General features: G+C 36.2%; 2 protein-coding genes across 2 annotated transcripts in view; one reads left to right on the top strand and one right to left on the bottom strand.

Annotated features, from left to right (window-relative positions):
- Positions 1–17,963, top strand: part of LOC131069662 (pentatricopeptide repeat-containing protein At3g57430, chloroplastic) — an 83,458-nt gene that overhangs the window by 17,140 nt on the left and 48,355 nt on the right. The window lies entirely within an intron of this gene.
- On the bottom strand, positions 2,074–5,038 carry LOC131069663 (putative pentatricopeptide repeat-containing protein At3g23330). Its single transcript, XM_058005171.2, has 2 exons — positions 3,889–5,038; positions 2,074–3,720 (listed from the first exon to the last, which is right to left on the bottom strand). Exons 1-2 carry the CDS (start codon positions 4,694–4,696, stop codon positions 2,219–2,221), a joined length of 2,310 nt encoding a protein of 769 aa, XP_057861154.2. The 5' UTR covers positions 4,697–5,038; the 3' UTR covers positions 2,074–2,218.

Genomic DNA, 17,963 nt, shown 5'->3' with positions numbered 1-17,963 from the left:
TTGGTTCCATACCCTCTTTTTTTGACCTTGTACATTTGCTTTCACCTTTGACTTCTTGCTACAGCTTACACATTGCAAACAAGATCCTATAAAAATTATTCATGATTTCACTACTTGATTTTTCTCATTTCTCATTTACATAGGCTTACAACCTCATAACTACATTGGGAAAACCATTTTCTTTGAAATTTTCTTACCCTATATCTAAGAAAAAATACTTTTTAGAAGATACACTTCTCTTTTAAGTTGCTTATAGGATCTATTGAGATTGGCCACATATTCTACATAATATGGTGCTATTAAAGGATAAGACAAATAAAAGTTTTCCCTTGATCAAGCTAAAAGCCAATGATTAATTGGTTAGATGACGACAATAGCATTGTTGATGCAGGAATGATATACAAGCATAATACAAAGATTGAGAACAATAGATCCTCGTAACAAAGATAAGGATTAGTTGAAACTGAATGCCGTTTGAATTTCTATAAGACTAATGTTGAAACTTATGGATGCTTTTAGATATGTTAGACTAATGGGTTAGATTTGTTCTATGTTGTTGTGTATTTGGATATCTAGGAGCTTTGGAATTGTGGTGGATGTGTGAATTGAATTGGATTTGTTGTTTTCAAACTTTCTTTAGCTTACTTGATGCAGCTCACCCACCAACTAAAATGGAGAAAAAACGTAGAAATGAAAAGTGCATACTTCACACTTTTTCACCTTGATTTGCATCTATTTTGGTGATAACCAACAATAGACATGTTTTGTACCATTTTTTACCTTCTTATAGCCCAAACTATCTTGAAAACATCTCTTGTAACCATAACTAGACTACCTTTGTTGCAAACACCTTGTTTTGTCAACACCTCAAAAACTAGCATTCATGCTTTTGTCCACCTAAATACCACTGGTGATGTGTTTCCCCACCTCACAATCATCTCCCTTGCCAGCCTTAATAATAACATCTTTCCAACAATCAATCGACACACTAGGGGAGAGGGCCCTATACATGTGCACCCTAACTTCACTCTTCTCAAAATCTTATGTAGACATTTCAAAATTTTCTCAATTTTATACAACTTACTTGTCAAGTCCCCTACTTAAAAATTTTCATTTCAAGTCCACATGGTCAAATATGATGCCACAGCAGCATGCATTTGTGTGAAGGTGTCCAAAATGGTCCCAAATTGTGATAAGACCAATAGGTGTGCACGAAGTCATGTTTACTTGTGCACTAATGTGGCATCACATGATTGGTTATTTTTTTAATTTTAGAGGTACATTTTTGAGAGAAGCATTGACATGACATTTTTAGTGCACCACTATTGATCTCATTTTGTCCAAATCCTATAGCATGTTTTGAGACCTGCTCACGTATTGGTCCCTCTCCCCTGCGAATGTCTAATAAAGAAAATGATATAAATAGAAAGAATCCATCCATTACATCTTTCTCCATCTAATAGTCAAATACATCAGCACTCATAAGACCATACATTTATCATTTTCCTATACTTCAAAATGAAACATGCTAATGGGCGCTTGACTGAGGCAAGCTCCCAAAGGTGCCCCTAGGCACGACATCTTCTCCCTTCATGCAAACTAGTGGGTTTTGCTATATCAAAATCAACTGTTGCAGTGACAGAGATAGGAGCAAGTGTTTTCTCATGACAAGTTTTAAGGACACTCGCGCACATGCACATAACATTATTGCACTCGTAAGATACTAATGCACCTTTCGAAGCATGAGTGATTGCGGCCAAAAACAGTAACTTCCAAATTGATGTCAACTTTGTGACTTTCAACTATTTTACACCTTTTGCAATCCCTTAACTAGAGATGCTCTATCTCTGTCCCATTTCATTTCATAGTTCTAGTGCAACCTCAACCGTTACTCTGAAAAGTGATTTATTATCGGTGTTTTAGTGAAAAATGAGATTAGCAAGTATATTGGTACAAACTTTGTAACTAAATCTGAAGAATTAGCTACAGTTACTCATTTTTTTATTATAGTGATGCTATTATACAGATACAACATAAAAATTTATTATTATGTGTAGCTCTACCGTTTTCCTGGCACAAGTTATTACACTGGCTTCGTATTAACAAATTGTATAGCTCATTATTTGTGTAACGATGACATTTAGTCTGCATTTCTAGAAGAAATCTTCAGAAAAACATGTATAAGTATGGAAGTTCATCGATATTGTTGTAATAATCATTACCAATAATCTCCACAAGAACACAATCCATCCTTGAAACAGTGGAATCGGTTTATATCCCTCAGAATAATTTCTCGTCTTACAATCTTAGAGATGGACTTGACGGCCCAATGACAGTCACCACAGATGCGGAGATTCTTGGTGATCTGGATAGGCGTTCCAGGGCTTGTTTCAATGAACCCAAAGGCAATAGCCAACTTCTCACTGTGGCTTAATATAATGTTTTCTTTCTCCTCTTCTTCGACATCTTGATTCACAAGACTCTTGTCAGGTGTATATCCTTCCTTCTTCGCCTCTCTAATCAAACAGCCCAAGACAGCATAAATTTTCTCTGACTGGGGATGTGATCTGTCTCCTCCCACAAATGTATGAACCTTACTCTTAATCTCTATCCAACTGCGTCCTGGGTTCTTCTTCAATCCCGTGTCTTTTAGCACTGCCCTCACCTTTTCCGCATCATGCCACCTTCCAGCTGCAGCAAAGATATTTGAAAGCAGCACATAGCATCCCATATTATGAGGCTCCAACTCAAGATGATGTGCAGCTATATGTTCTGCAAGCTTAACATTGCAGTGAATTCTGCAGGCACCAAGTAAAGCACCCCATATGCCAGCAGCAGGTTCAAATGGCATACTTTTGATGAAGTGTTGTGCCTCATCCAGATATCCAGCACGCCCAAGAAGGTCAACCATACATATGTAATGTTCCATCCTTGGGGTAATACAATAGTCTCTGTTCATAGTATTGAAGAACTGCCTACCTTCATCCACAAGACCAGCATGAGTGCATGAAGATAGAACACATATAAAAGTGATGTGATCTGGTTTAATGCCATCTTGTTGCAGTTGAGAAAAAAGTTGGAGCGCTTCATTGCTGTGCCCATGCAATCCATACCCTCCTATCATTACATTCCAGGAAACAATATCTCTTACAGCCATTCTATCAAATAACCGATGGGCCATTTGTACCCTCCCACATTTGGCATACATGTCTATAAGAGCATTCCCCATCGAAATACTCAGCTCAAGTCCATTTCTAAGTATATATCCATGGATATACTTGCCTTGTTGCAAAGCAGCTAAATCGGCACATGATGGAAGCACACTCACCATAGTTGTTACATCGGGCTTCACATTTTGGTTTTGCATGTGTTGATACACTGTCAATGCCTCACAGGCATGCCCATTTTGGGCATAACCAGCAATCATTGCATTCCATGAGATCACATCTCTCTTAGGCATAGAATCAAAGAACTGAAACGCATCCTCTGTAGTTCCAAACTTAGCGTACATAGCTACAAGGGAATTGCCTACATTTATATCCTCATCAAATCCACTGTGAACTATGTAGGCATGAATAGACTTACCCTGTTGCACAGATGCTGAATGGGCACATCCCCGGAGCACACTTACAATTGACGGAAAGTCCGGTGTGATGTTGTTTAGTTGCATCTGATGAAAGAGGTTTAAGGCATCATTACCAAATCCATTCTGTGCGTATCCTGCAATCATTGCAGTCCATGATATAGCATTTCTTGTAGGCATTCTATCAAACACAATTCTGGCATTATGTACACACCCGCATTTGGCATACATATCTATAAGCGCAGTGAGAACAGCAACGTGTGACTCAAACCCCAATCTAAGAATCATCTTATGAACTAACTTACCTTGTTTCAAATCTGCTAGTTGGGTGCATGCTGGAAGCACAATCGCCATGGTAACAGCAGAAGGTTTGACATCTGCCTCTTGCATTTGACAAAATATCTGCAAAGCTTCTTTGGCACATCCATTCTGAGTATATCCTGCAATCAGAGAATTCCAGGACACAACATCTCGTTTAGACATTTTGTCAAACAGTTGGCGTGCCTCCTCAACACTTCCACATTTGCCATACATATCTACTAGTGCAGCACCCACATAAACATCTGACTCTAACCCATTCCTAATTATATCGTAATGAATTTGCCTGCCCTCTTCCAAAGCCAATAGACTTGAACAAGCCTTGAGCATAATAGGATATGTGTAATTATTGGGTTTTATGCCTACCTCTTGCATTTTGTAGTACATTGCAAGGGATTCCTCCTCTGGTCCATTCCACGCATATCCTCTGATCATTTCATTCCATACAAAGACATTTTCACTGCACATTTTTTCGAAAATTAGTCTGGCATTGAAAATTCTTCCACAGGCAACATACAAGCTCACAAGTTTAGTTTCCAAAAAACGGTTTTTTTCAATCCCGCTTCTGAGCATGTGGGCATGCAATTGAGTGCCCTCTGAGATGGCTTTCGTTTGGGTACATGTCTGCAAGAGAGAAGCATAGTCTTGGGGAGCTAATACTTTTCTGCCTTGCTGGTACAGTGAATCCAATGCCTCTTCCAATTGACTTCCTTTAGAGCATTGAGCATTGATGGATTGGAACGTAGAGTTTGGTTTGAGTGTGGAAAATGATTGTTTACGTATACCAAATGCCATTTAAACTGGGGGTAAGTGGTAGTATTTGATTATACCGAATGCCATTGCAGAACCCATGGCAGAGCTGGAAAACTAGATCCCATTAACTATCAAGTGCAATTTGGAGAACCTTCTTCAGTTACAAGAAAACAAAATTTAAAAATGGAGTGCCGAGAAATTCTGAACCTAACGGTTTAAATTTTGAGTTGGAACATTCAAAGAATTTTCAAGGCTCTTTACATCAGATCCCGTGCAGTCCCATGGAGGGAGCTGCCTATAATTTATCCGGTTTGTTGTTTGAAAACAAAAAATTATATGTTTTTGAAACAATCATGTGCTTCGAAGAAATTTATAAGAATATTAATGGTGCAGTTTTTTCAAAGAAACTAGTGATCTCATGATTTATTAGGTTTTGTCCGTAGGCAGGTATATATAGGCATCTCATGATTTATTAGGTCTTGTCTGTAGCAGGTATATATAGGCAATGCATAACATGTATTGTATGCAATGTATAACATGTATTGTATATATATAGTTAGATGTAATTTTATGTATATAATTATTTAATTTTAATGAAGAATTAAAGAAAGTTTATAAGAATGTTAAATTTTATATTTAATATTTTTAACAACTTTAATAAGTTAGTTATTTATTTTGTTATTGTTTGCTGTGAATAGGGAATGTAGAGAACATTTTTTTAATTTAATTATATTTTGATAAAATAGAGTTTAATGATCGATTGAGAAAGCATTTGGAAGAGTGAACTAAGGGAAATAAAAATGAGGGTTCTAAAACTCTAGACTGAGTCGTGGGAGTTGCAAAGCGTTGGTTTTGTTGTGGCTAGCACTAACAATTTGCTATTTCTTAAATTGTTTAGTGTTGGAGTTGCAAACTGGGGGCGTTGGGTTTTCATTCCAACATATGAATCCCCTTTCTACATCTATCCTCTCTAAAGAAATAACAAACATGATAAAATCCGAGAGCACATTGGTAGAAGGGAAAGGTTTTCAACTCGAGATGTGGCTAAAATCTGAGGCTAGGCTAGCAAAGAAAGGTTTGGTGGTGGAATCTTGTCAAGATTTGGCAACAATGGATGATGACTATGCTCCAAAAGGAATGACTGAAAAGATAACGACATGGGAGAATACCCACATCCCTAACAATGAAAAGGAAGGAAAAAAATGAAGACCCTAGAACAAACTGTCAATGTAAAACCTTAGAATTTCAATCTCCTAATGAGATAGTAGAATGAATTGCAAAAAACCAAGGCTAAACTATTATTTTGTTTTTTATTAGAGGAATTCCTATTGAAGCAAATTTTTTAAAATGGGCTAAAATGAATTGGGGGAATAGAGGGTGAGAAATTGAAATAATAAGGGGAGTGGGTAAAGGTTATGTTTCTTGCATGTTTAGGTTTGCACAGCATGCCCAAGTAGTTTTACAATATTGCGTGTGGGTGATATGTGGCCAGGTTTGTTATTTGCAAGCTTGGACTTTTGACTTCCATCCTAAAGAGCCTTCTCAATCTCGTTACCCTATGTGGCTGGAATTAACCTTCTTAAATCTAGCCTTCAAACCTTATCTTTAAGATATTGAGGCTCAGCTTAGTAATGGTATCTAGTGCAAACAAAGTTCTAATAAATTCTCCAATTTAAGAGCCCACCTGAGAGTGTGTGTGGAAGTTGATTTGAAGAAACCCCTGCTAGAGAATATTAAACTATTTGGTTTTAAAGAATTAGACCAGCCAATAGTCTATTTAAATAAGCCAAATGCTTGCTTGTTCTACCAACAAGAAGACCACTTAATTTAAGATTGTCTTGCTAGGAAAAATAAGTCTATGTTTTCTCACTCTCCCTCTATGTCATCCAACCCTGTATGTAAATTATCCCCTCATTCTCCTTCAAAATATACAAATCCTTCTTCGCCTCACTCTCAATCTAAGACTCCCCCATCTCCCAATGAATATTTTCCTTCTGAGACTTCTGGGTTAGCCCTCTTACAAAGATACTATCATGAATGATGAATGGAGGACTATTAGGAAGAGGAAGGCTTGGTCTTCTCTTTTTCACACTACTACTAGAGAGCCTACCAACACTCGTTCTCAAGTTTTGGTGAAATTTCCTATTAGATCCATTTCTCCTCCTCCTAATCCTAGACAAAGATCAAGATCTCCATTTGCAGTCTCAAATGGTGAATGAAACAATGAATCTCCCTCTCCTTATCCTAGACAAAGATCAAGGTCTCCACCTATAGCCTCAAATGATAGACAAAAAAATGAAAATGTGATGACCCTTGATAATCGATTTGGTGTATTGCCACAAGAGGATGAGGTTACTCTGGTTGGTTCCTCATGAGTTGCAATATTTTATCATGGAATGCCAAAGGGTTGTCTCACCCTCATCAAAAGTTTAAAGTCAAGGATACATTATTGAAATGGAAATCGGATGTGTTATTCCTACAAGGGGTTAAAATCAGCAAGGAACATTTAGATGTAACTCTATTTAGTCTCTAGAAAGATGTATTTTTCTTACATACATCTCATGATGTTGGAAGCAGTGGAGTCATGCTTGCTCTGTCCCCTTGGATCACCAAGCATGTGGCTGATAAGTGAGAGGATCCTGCTCATAACTGTGTTTGAGTCCTCTCTTTTATTAATGGATAGCCTATTGGGTTATGTTCTATAAATGCTCCTAACAGTTCAAAAGAGAGATCAACTCTTTGGGATTGGATGTCTAGGAGTCTCCTTAATGTTGATTGGGTGTTGGGAGAGGATTTTAATATGGTTGAATAGCATGAAGATTACAGCTGATTTAATTATTTCAAGCTCATCCATGATGAATTTAAAAGATGGATTTATTGTCAAAACTTAATGGGAGTTATTGATCCAATTCATAACAAAATATCTAGGCATAACATTAATTAGATCACATGGACCAACTGCATAGAAGAGAATGATAGGAAGTTGAGTAGATTGGATTAGTTTTATATCTCTCATAACATTCAAGTGTAAAATTCTTCCTCTGGATATTATGTTCAAGTAGATTATTCTACTACTCTATCTGATCACTTTCCTAATTTTTTCTCTATCTCTTTGTCTCTAACAATTCACCTTCTTAAGAATAATGAATGTGTTGTTGCTTTAGTGGAAATTTGAAATTCTATCCCTAAACCTCAACAAGGTAAATTATGGATTAAAAGGTGGGGTTTAGCCCTATCTCTATGTGTTGAATTTCTTTGATCCTTTGGTAAGAGACTAGCTTGAAGATGTAAACTAAAAGAAAACTCACTTCAAGAACAACTAGAACATGCTAGGAAACAGCTTAATATTGATCCTTATAATGAAAAGGTTCAGAATTCTATTATTGTTATTGAAACTCAACTACAAAAATTAGATCACTACAAAGAGCAAGGTGCCAAAATTAGATCCAGACTTCAAAGGATTACGGAAGGAGATAAAGGATCTATTCTTTTTTTAAGTATCTCAATTAGAGAGAGAGAGAGAGAGAGAGAGAGAGAGAGAGAGAGAGAGAGAGAGAGAGAGAGAGAGAGAGAGAGAGAGAGATAAGAAGGCATCCAAAAATGTATCCCTGATAAGATTGATCCGGGTTACAACAAATTTTTAGATCGTGTTCTCTCTTTGAAAGAACTTGAACGTATTCTTGTCTCTATGAAATCTTATAAAAGTTTTCTCTCTAATGGTTTTCAAACTGAATTTTACCAAATTATGTGGAATCATATTAAAGATGAGTTCTATATGCTCTATTTAGAAGCTTTTCAAAGCGGCTCCTTAGGTTCTAACATCAATAAAGGCATTATCAATCTTATTCCTAAGGGGGGAAATGAGGATACAATTGCTAGTTAGCGGCCAATTACTTTGTTGAACACTTCCAATAAAGTTATTCCTAAGGCTTTCGCAATCAAAATCAAACTTGTGCAAAACATAGTAAGGGTTGAACAAACAAGATTTTTAAAAGGAAGATGTAAACTTGATAGCCTAATGTTGGCATTGGAAACTATTGAATGGGCCCAACAATCAAGCCAAAATACCTAGGTGATAAAGTTAGATTTTGACAAAACTTATGACAAAATTTGCCAAACTTTCATTCTTAAAATGCTACAATGGTTGGGATTCGGAACAAAAATACAAAATCACATTCAAATGTTATTTAAAGATGTTAATGCTCACATCATTGTAAATAATAAGTTATGTCTAACTCCTGTGAACTACAATGTTTTATATGGCAAGGATGTCCTTTGTCTTTGTTCTTATATGTGCTTATAGTTGATGCCTTAGGATAACTTCTCCAAAGAGCTAACCATATGAAACTTATCAAAGGTATTTATTTCTCTCAAAATAAAGTGATGATTAATTCTCACTTCATTGATGATAGCATGTTATTTTTGCAAAATTCAGAAGAGAAATTCAATTATACCTTGGAGATCTTAAATCTATATTGTTATGTTTCTAGTTTTCATTTTTCACATAACAAGAATAAATTTTCGTTTTTAATGTCTTGGCCAGGGATAACTTTCAGAAAGCACCCCCTGGGAAAAAGTGTAAAACCCTGGCGAATCAGGCGTTATTTTGGGGGGCAAGGGGAATTTTCATATTGATGGCGAATTTTTTTTTCAAAGTAGGAAAAAAAATTAATATTTATTGGTGATTTTTTTCTATGGTACGAAAATTCCATAAAATTCTGGCGAATAATACCTTGTTCTGTGGGGAAAATATATATTGTAGGAGGTGAATGTTTTTTGTTTAAAGGAACAAATATATAAGTGTATGGGCAAAAATTTTTACTTCAAAGGAAAAATTATTTAAGTGTATTGGCAATTTTTATCCACCGTTTGAAAATTATTTAATTTGTTTGGCTATTGTTTTGTTATTATGAAAAAATATATATTTTATTGGCGATTTCATGAATTCATTGCCATTAATAGACAAGGCACATCACATTGAGTCCGGACTCTGCATGATGTATCGATAAGTGCGACCTCATTGACACGTCACACATACCTAAAATCCATCAATGATTTTAAACCGCTCGATGATCGTAGAACAATGAGTGAAGTTTTATTTCGGCCCAAATTTCTGAAGAAAACGTAGTTCTCCAGAAAGTGCCCGGAATGGAATTGGATTCAATAGACATGTATCAAGTGTCACGGTCGATAGTGTTGGTCATTTAATATATGTCTTGTTGTTAACTGCAATCCACTCTACCCCCATGACTTCCAATATGGTATTTGGTATTGGTTTAGAGTTGTTTCCAATTTCGCACACTAGTGCAATTATGGGAAAGATTTGCAGAGATGTATGAAAGATTTAAAAAAATTTAAAGGAATTAATATGGTTAGAGAAGGAATTATTACAATCAAGAGCTTCAGCTATTTATAGATGATCTTTGCTTATTTCATCTTCAAGTAGCCTTTGGTAGATAAATCGTTGGAGCTCATGGTAGTTAAATTTTGCCTCTGGTTTAGGTCTATAGGCTCAGGTTGTATAATTTGGTATTCTAATTTCTCAAGATGAACACTCCTATCCGCTTGATAAGCATGTCTGCGGAGGACCAGAGGGCCTTTTTGGGCTCCATTAGAGACCCAACCCTACAATCAGTATGTAAGGAGGTTGGGATGTTCACTAATGAGGCTGTGAGGATGGTGTTGGGCAGAGAGTTTCTAGGAAATTAAAATAGATACCGTGTTAACATGGATGTTACGTCCCAGTTATTGGCGTCTCTTCTGGACCTTGGAGGAGATAAGGTGGATATGTTGTTGTTGTTAAGGAAGGTGTTTAAAGAAGACTTCCTTGGAGACGACGTTACTGTTGTCGTTTTTGCAGAAGTAGGGGTGGGGATCCCTTGGGTAAATGAATTAACCAAGCTTCTCCTCCCTAACCAAACAGTGGCCAGGCAACCTTTTCTTTTGAACCTGAATGCAGAGCAATTGACATGTCATAGGAAATGGGTGTGGATTGGTAGGGACTTTCACTGGAAATGGTTTCTCTTGGATTACTTTCCAAACTATAGAAGGATTGAAGAATTCTCACAGCTTATAATGTCTGAAGAATTCTACATAGAGGGAGGGAAAGATTCTTAGGATAAACCATGAATGTCCTAGCCCTGTCCCCCTAGTAGTTTTCTTTTTTTTGGCTATTTCCTTGTAACCTCACTCATTTTGGCTTTAAATTTTTTGAGGGACTCCAACATGTGAAAATTATAAATTTATGAAACATATATATTAATGATAATTTTGCAAATTCTAGTTCATTTCAGTTTGCCTCTTATGGATATAAAAATGCTTTCTATTTCATTTTATTATTTGTTGATGTCATCATGCCATGGCAGGATACTTAGCAAAATCATTATGTTTTGAAATAGCTTAAATAGCTATTAATTTGTGTGAATATAAGATTTAATTTTCACCGTAAAAAAATAGCACGTCTATTCTAATTTCTTCTCTAAAGTTAAAGAACAAACTCAGTGTCTCTTCTGAGACGACCTTTTTTAAAAGATATTTGAAGTGCTTGACAAAGAAGTATTTGAAAAAAACATAATGTCAAGGATTGGCTGCAAGTGATAGCATCCAATAAGGATTGCAATGTCTTAGCTCATACGGTTTTTTTTGTCTATGAGCTACGTTATTTCAATATTTTGTTAAACAATGGAAATAAATTTAATACAATGATTATTTTTATGTAATGTTTCTTCCTCTATATTTAATATATAAAAAAAAATTGAGTTCGTTTCATTAATTATTTGTACATTGATTATCATTGATTATAAATATTAAAAAAAAAGATGTCTATCTCATGAAAAACAAGTGAATTAAAAGTCTAACTAACTTGTTGTAATTTTTTCTGCTTAATTTCAGTATAAAAAAAAAAAGTCCAACTAACTAGGTACATGTACATTGAACACCGAAAATACGTGTCATTGAACACTGACATGAATAGCCGATGAAGTGTCAAGTAATGTGGCGTTTGGGTGGCAAAAATCTTATGTATAATGGGACCCACGGGAACTGACAACGGATATGCAGTGATATTGCCTTATGGTACGCACATCACTGAAAGTGAATGGTTAACATTTAGCCTTTAGGCGGCTTTAATTTCAGCTTGTGCAGACTAATTATGCGGCTGAACTAGTACATGTGGAGGAATGATGGCAGAGTTTGTGATTAATGCTGACGGTCGCCATCGTTGGATGTCAGAAATTAGAATTGAGTGAGAGGTGTTTAAAGCTTGGGTGGATTGGAAGTCTTGGTATCATACTGTCTACACTTGCAACATTGTCTTGGGTTTCTTAAGCAGCATGGAAGCCAATTTCTCCTTCCATGCTGATAAGAAATTAGTTCCATTTCTCGGATGATTTATGGACAACAGGCTAAAAGGTTTGTTCTTGTTTAAGGATGAGCAGTTGTACAAGAGTGTGAAAATGCTATTGGGAGAGGAAATTGTCCATGTAGGTCATCGCTATAGGACAAACATGGAGGCATATTCATTAATTGCCGCTTGGGATTTCCAGTTTGAGGACGAGATGGACAAGATAGAAAAATGCCCTGAGAGTTGTAATTGATTCAAACTACCTGTTAAATCTAGATAGTGTGTGTGCTCGTGTAGTCCCAAAGGTGGGCATTGTTCTTAAGCTAGGGGTGGCTAGTCTGGTGGAGCCGCTACCACTCATTCGATGGGTTGATGATGATTTGAAGGCAAGATGCAGAGCTCTTGCTTAGCGCGGGTGATAGGCCTTGAAACTATTCTCAAGGTTGATGCAGTGTGATGAGGTTTTAACGGTCCTTCATGAAGTGGCACGTGCAGAGGTGGTTCAAGAGTTGCAGTTGAGACCCAAGACTACCCAAGCAATGAAGCGGATCTCAGAATTCTATGATGACTCAGAGTACAGGTTGTTTTTGGGTTAATCCTGCTATGGTCGGTGGTGTTTGGTATTGTCTGTTTGTATCTTTTTGTTCCATGTTCGTTTTCTCCCCAGCTTTGTATGTATGAGGAGATGTTTGCTAACAATTTTGGTACGCCTAATTGGAATCCTGGGGTTTCTACACGTAGTAGGGTTTTATTTTTTGTTGGGAATGGTGGTTTTGGCCCTTTGGGGTGTTTTTTGCGGTGGTAGAACTCTAGTGGTTTTACTATACCACCTATACTTGCATATTTGTAATATTTTATTTCCAAGTAATACAATACAAATATTATCGATAAAAAAAAATGAAATATCATGCAAGTTTTGAAATTACATATTTAAATTATATATTTAATTCATTTAATTCATATTTAAAAATATAAATCCTATTGATAATGGGACGGATGGCAATTGGCAATGGATACTGTCATCTGTTGGATGAGCACGGATCAACAACTTAAGGTGTATTTCAGTCCGAATGTGGGATCTCTAAATTTTTGTGCAAACTTTCACTGGAAACACGTGTCATTGAACACCGACAAAAAAGAAAGGTTATGGCCCATGGGACGATGAAGTGTCAGGTGACGTTGCGTTTGGGTGGCAGAAATCCTATGTATAATGGGACTCACATCAACTGACAAAGGATATTGTTGTCCTTTGGATGAGCACAAATCAATGACGTAAGGTGTATTTCGGGCCGAATGTGGGAACCATAAGCATTTTTTGCAAACTTCTAACGGAAGACTTCCATAAATGATAAACATTTAATTAAGTATAGTTAAATTCTAAATTTGTAAATGTATACTTAATTAACTGTAATAAGCTCTATTTCGAGCACTAGAAGTTGTAAAGGATTAAAAAGTCTTCAAAACCATTCCCAAAAAGTGACTCATGTCTATTGATGTGGCCGAAAAATGGCAAAAATCTTGGGACCCATGACAACTGACAACAGATACCATCATTCATTGGATGAGCACAGATCAACGACTTAGGGTGGATTTCAGTCCAAATGTGGGAAGTAAACACATTTGTGAGAACTTCTCCCGGAATTGAACGTTTTACATTTAATTAACTATAATTAAGTCTAAAAAGCTCTATTTCAGGCGGAAGTTGAAAAGGATTAAAAAGACTTCAAAAACAGTCCGGAAAAGTGACTCGAGTTTGGTGATGTGTCCACTGTCCTCATAATTTAGACTGAAGCAATGAATGTTTTGTCCTTCAGCGGCGAATAGATATTAATAATAATTTATAAAATTACAATAGGATTCTAGAAATTTTGCCCTTTAGGTATTACTTTTGAACTTTTCAATGTTTTCAAAATAAGTGACTCATAATTGTATTTCATTTCATGGACAAATCAGTAAATCCAGGGAGATTCAGAAATGGCTACTAGATTGAGGAGTGCAACAGAGTTTGTATGCGCTAACCTAGTGAAATAGAAATTTCGGGTAAAATCTAGAACACCTACATCCCGCGTTTTTTTAGTTTTTTGAATTCGTGGTTCAATTTGACGGTTAGCATTTTTAGGCTTGTATCTAACATTATTTTGAATTATTAACAGTAACAGCGATGGGGAAACCAGAAAGCAATAGCTCAACAAAAAGCCAAGTGAATAAAAATATATACCTAACCGAACTGGTTAAAACATCAGGTTTCACTGATGAATACCATGATATTTATGAACCTGTTATCCATAGTAAAAAGTGTATCATAGAAATTAGATATGCATTGTCTAATAAGGCGGGAGACCCAAACAGGGCAAAATTTACTGTTTTCAACACAATGTTAAAACAAAGTACAAATAAAATTGCATCGTGGGATGTTGGATTGGGAAGCATGGTGTTACATTCGCTTGCCCTAAATTTGTCATGGTCTGCGCCGAAAATTATGATGAAGATAAAAAAGCAATTGTCAATAAAAATACAAAAGAGGAAATTCTATTCATAACTGAGGGAGAATTTTCTCATTTGTTGAACCTAGGGTTTGAAGCACAAAACTCAAACGTCCATATTGACCTAGGAAAGCTGGCAGATAAATATGAGAGTCTCGATCCAAGTCATAGAGATTCATTTATCAGAGCTTTAATAATGTGTGGTACTCTGTTGGATCGGAATCATAAGCCTCCTTATGATTATAAAAATTTTGTTCCATGGGTTCAAGATACTATTTCCTTGCTGAAATTTTGCCTAGAATTGGAAAATGATAGGGAAGTGGGTGCTAGCCTTCTTGAAATGATTTTTAATATTCATTGTGTAAGTCAACCAATAAAATATAATTTTGTTGAGCACGTTGTTCAATCCATGCAAAAACAATTACTAATGATGAAAAAAGGTTCATGTAAGACATTTAGGTTCTCATCCTACTTGTGTTATCTTCTTCTATCCAAGTATCGTGCAATATTCGAGACCAACAATCTTCACATTGTGAACTATAAGATTGATGAGAAGACTCGGAACATAATAGAGTGTCCAATATATGAATGGACACCTAAGATAAGGATGAATGATAATAGAAAGAACTACAACCATTTTGTAATTTTCTTTTTGGCATCAATGTATAATGAAATTACAAGCACTCCAATTCCTAGATTGCATGTGTCTTGTAGAGATTGCATTCAACTCGGAAGTCAAATACAATTGGTTGACTGGTTCTTCATGAAAGAATACATTGTGTTAAGGTTCTACGGATTAGCAGTAAAACCCTACATACTTCCAATACATGTGATAGAGAGAGTATTTGCATTGGAATATGTACGACAGTTGGAGAGCACAGATAGGCACTTTCATGGTCAGCAAAAGAAGAGCATATTTCCTTCCTTGCCTTTCTCATCTGGAGGGTTCACATTTGAGAGAAAAGCATTCAATGTGGCACATGATTTTTTGACAGTTTTTAGTTTTGGTGATGAGGGTCTCTGGCAATATGATCCAATTGGTGTAGTTCAAGCAAGGTTTAAGAAAAATGGGAACTCTTCAGCGTTATGTCAACATGAAAGTAAACCATTGCTAGAAAATCTTAGAAATGTGGACTCCTAGGATGAGGTAAAAAATGAGATGGGGAAAATTGCCGTTGACAATAACATTTCAAAACAAGAATTGTCATCACAAATTATGTCACTGCACACATAGAGGACAATAGAGTAGGGAATCCAAAATAGGAGGTCCTACAATTTCTACCAAAAATATGTTAATCCATCTAACAAATCTATTCCCAAAACAACACTGCGAGAATGTAAAGACAGTTGTTGGAATCAAACCAAAATAAATGGTTTTTGACTATGAGGAAGAATCTCGGTGAACCAAAAACCAGTGCAGAATTTGAGTCCATCGATGAGGATGAAGAGTTTAGCAAATTGTGGAATATGGAGCTACCCACAACAACATATGACAGGAGTGATGATGAAAATAAGTATGAGGTTGAGGCCACTCCAACAACTACTACAGTCCCAACAATATTTGGTGGAGTCAATGAGTCCATGAAAGAAAAATATAGCAAAGGGGCAAACATTATGGGAAAAATGGGTTTTGAAGGTGGTGGTCTAGGTCCCAGAGGAGAAGGCATTTGGTTTCCACTTGAGGTACAACTTCCGTCATATTCAAAATCAAAAGCTCCTGTTAAACCAGTCATTGGACTTGATTCATTAGATTCATCATGGAAAGGTACTACTCATTACCCTCCAGGTCCACCTACATTTGTTAGAGGTTCAAGTCCACAACCACCACCACATCATGGTATTCCTATTGGTGGTGAATCAAGTGCCACTGCCACTGGTGGGGAATCTGGGGATAGTATTCCTATTAGTGTTCAGTCAAGTGCCACTGTGATTGGTGGGGTTGGCATGGGTACTACTACTGATACTAGTTGTCTTGGTGTTGGACAAGTGTAACAACAAAATATCTCTTGCAAGAGGCCACTAGTGGTAGATACTCGTACCATTTCAGAATCCTATATCAAGTGTCACTGCCGCTACAAAACTATCATTTGCGACTTCAAAATAGACCCCTCAAAAGACTATAAAAACTACACATGCAAGTGATAGTGAGACAGGATCAGGAATGGTTGTTGGTACTCCTCATAATGCATTAGTTAAAACCACAGGCATAGGTGGAACTAGAGCCTTTGTTATTTCACCTTTCAAACATTCAATTGCTTCAGCAAGTCCAGATTTTTAATTTTGTGATTACTATGAAAAATTTCAACATGCAACAAATGCGAATAAATAAATAAAAAGAGGATTGCAGAGGGTTGCCTTGACTGAAGTTTTAGAGGAACAACCTACAAGGAATGGGGTATTTCCAACATATGACCCACACAAAGATATGATGGAGTTCATGGTTGTTATGCCCCCAAATAAAGATAAAAATCCACCACACTGTCAGATGGATCCCTCTGAATTTCAAGTTAGCACCCTCCAAATGGATTTTTCTAAAGTACAAAATGTGGATAAAATTAGTGTGTCAAAAAAGACTAACGAACTGGTCTACACTTCACTGCTAAAGGTGGAGAGAGAAAAAAATAAGTTGGAGAAACAAATAGAAAAGTTACAGGCAAACTTGGCAAACGAAAAAACAAAGAGGAAAGCAGCAGATAACAAGTGCAATGATTTACAGAAAAGGATTAAAAATTTGGGCTCTGCAGTAGAAATTGCAGAGCGAGAAAAGATGGAGGCAGAATTGAAGGAACTGAGGGAAAAACTGGCTAAAAGCAGTAAAAAAATTGATGATGGAAGAGCCAGTTTACAAAAATTATACAAAAGTTATGAGTCTATTGCTACTGAAATAAAAAAATTACAGAACCTATTGGATCATGAGAAGGAAAAAACAAAACATTTGGAAGAGGAAGTAGAGGAAGAAAGAAAAAAATGTGCACAAATGAAGGAAGACCTACACAATGCAAATGATAAAATTAAAACTTTGGAGGAGAGATTGAAAGATAATATGAAAAATACAACGAAGTATATACAATAAAACATTTAGGGGCAAATAATGCAGAGGAGTGACAAGTTGTGTGAATGGTTTGAATTGAATGAAAGTCTGAGATTAATTTATCACAAGATCAAAGGGCACATTGAGAAGAGTATACATTTTTATTCAAAAGATGATATGGCAAAACAGATTTTGCAAGTAGTCTACAGTACTAGTGACAGTTATTTGGCATCCAAGGGAATTAACATCTACATTGATGCCACAGTTAAGACATCATCTATCCTTTAAAAAATGCCAGAAATTAAGGGAAACATCAGAAATTATGGATAAAGGGGGCAAAAAGATATTGAAGCTGCAAGAAAAGACAACCACTTTTATTAAACTTGGTTTGCCGAAGTCCATTGACCCATCAAATAAATTCATTGGAAAAGAAGCTTACAAAAAAAGCATGGA

Source organism: Cryptomeria japonica, chromosome 11 (assembly GCF_030272615.1).
Source record: "Cryptomeria japonica chromosome 11, Sugi_1.0, whole genome shotgun sequence".
Classification (NCBI taxonomy): Eukaryota; Viridiplantae; Streptophyta; class Pinopsida; order Cupressales; family Cupressaceae; genus Cryptomeria; species Cryptomeria japonica.
The sequence above is the reverse complement of the archived record's forward strand: the minus strand, read 5'-3'. Positions and strand labels throughout refer to the sequence as shown.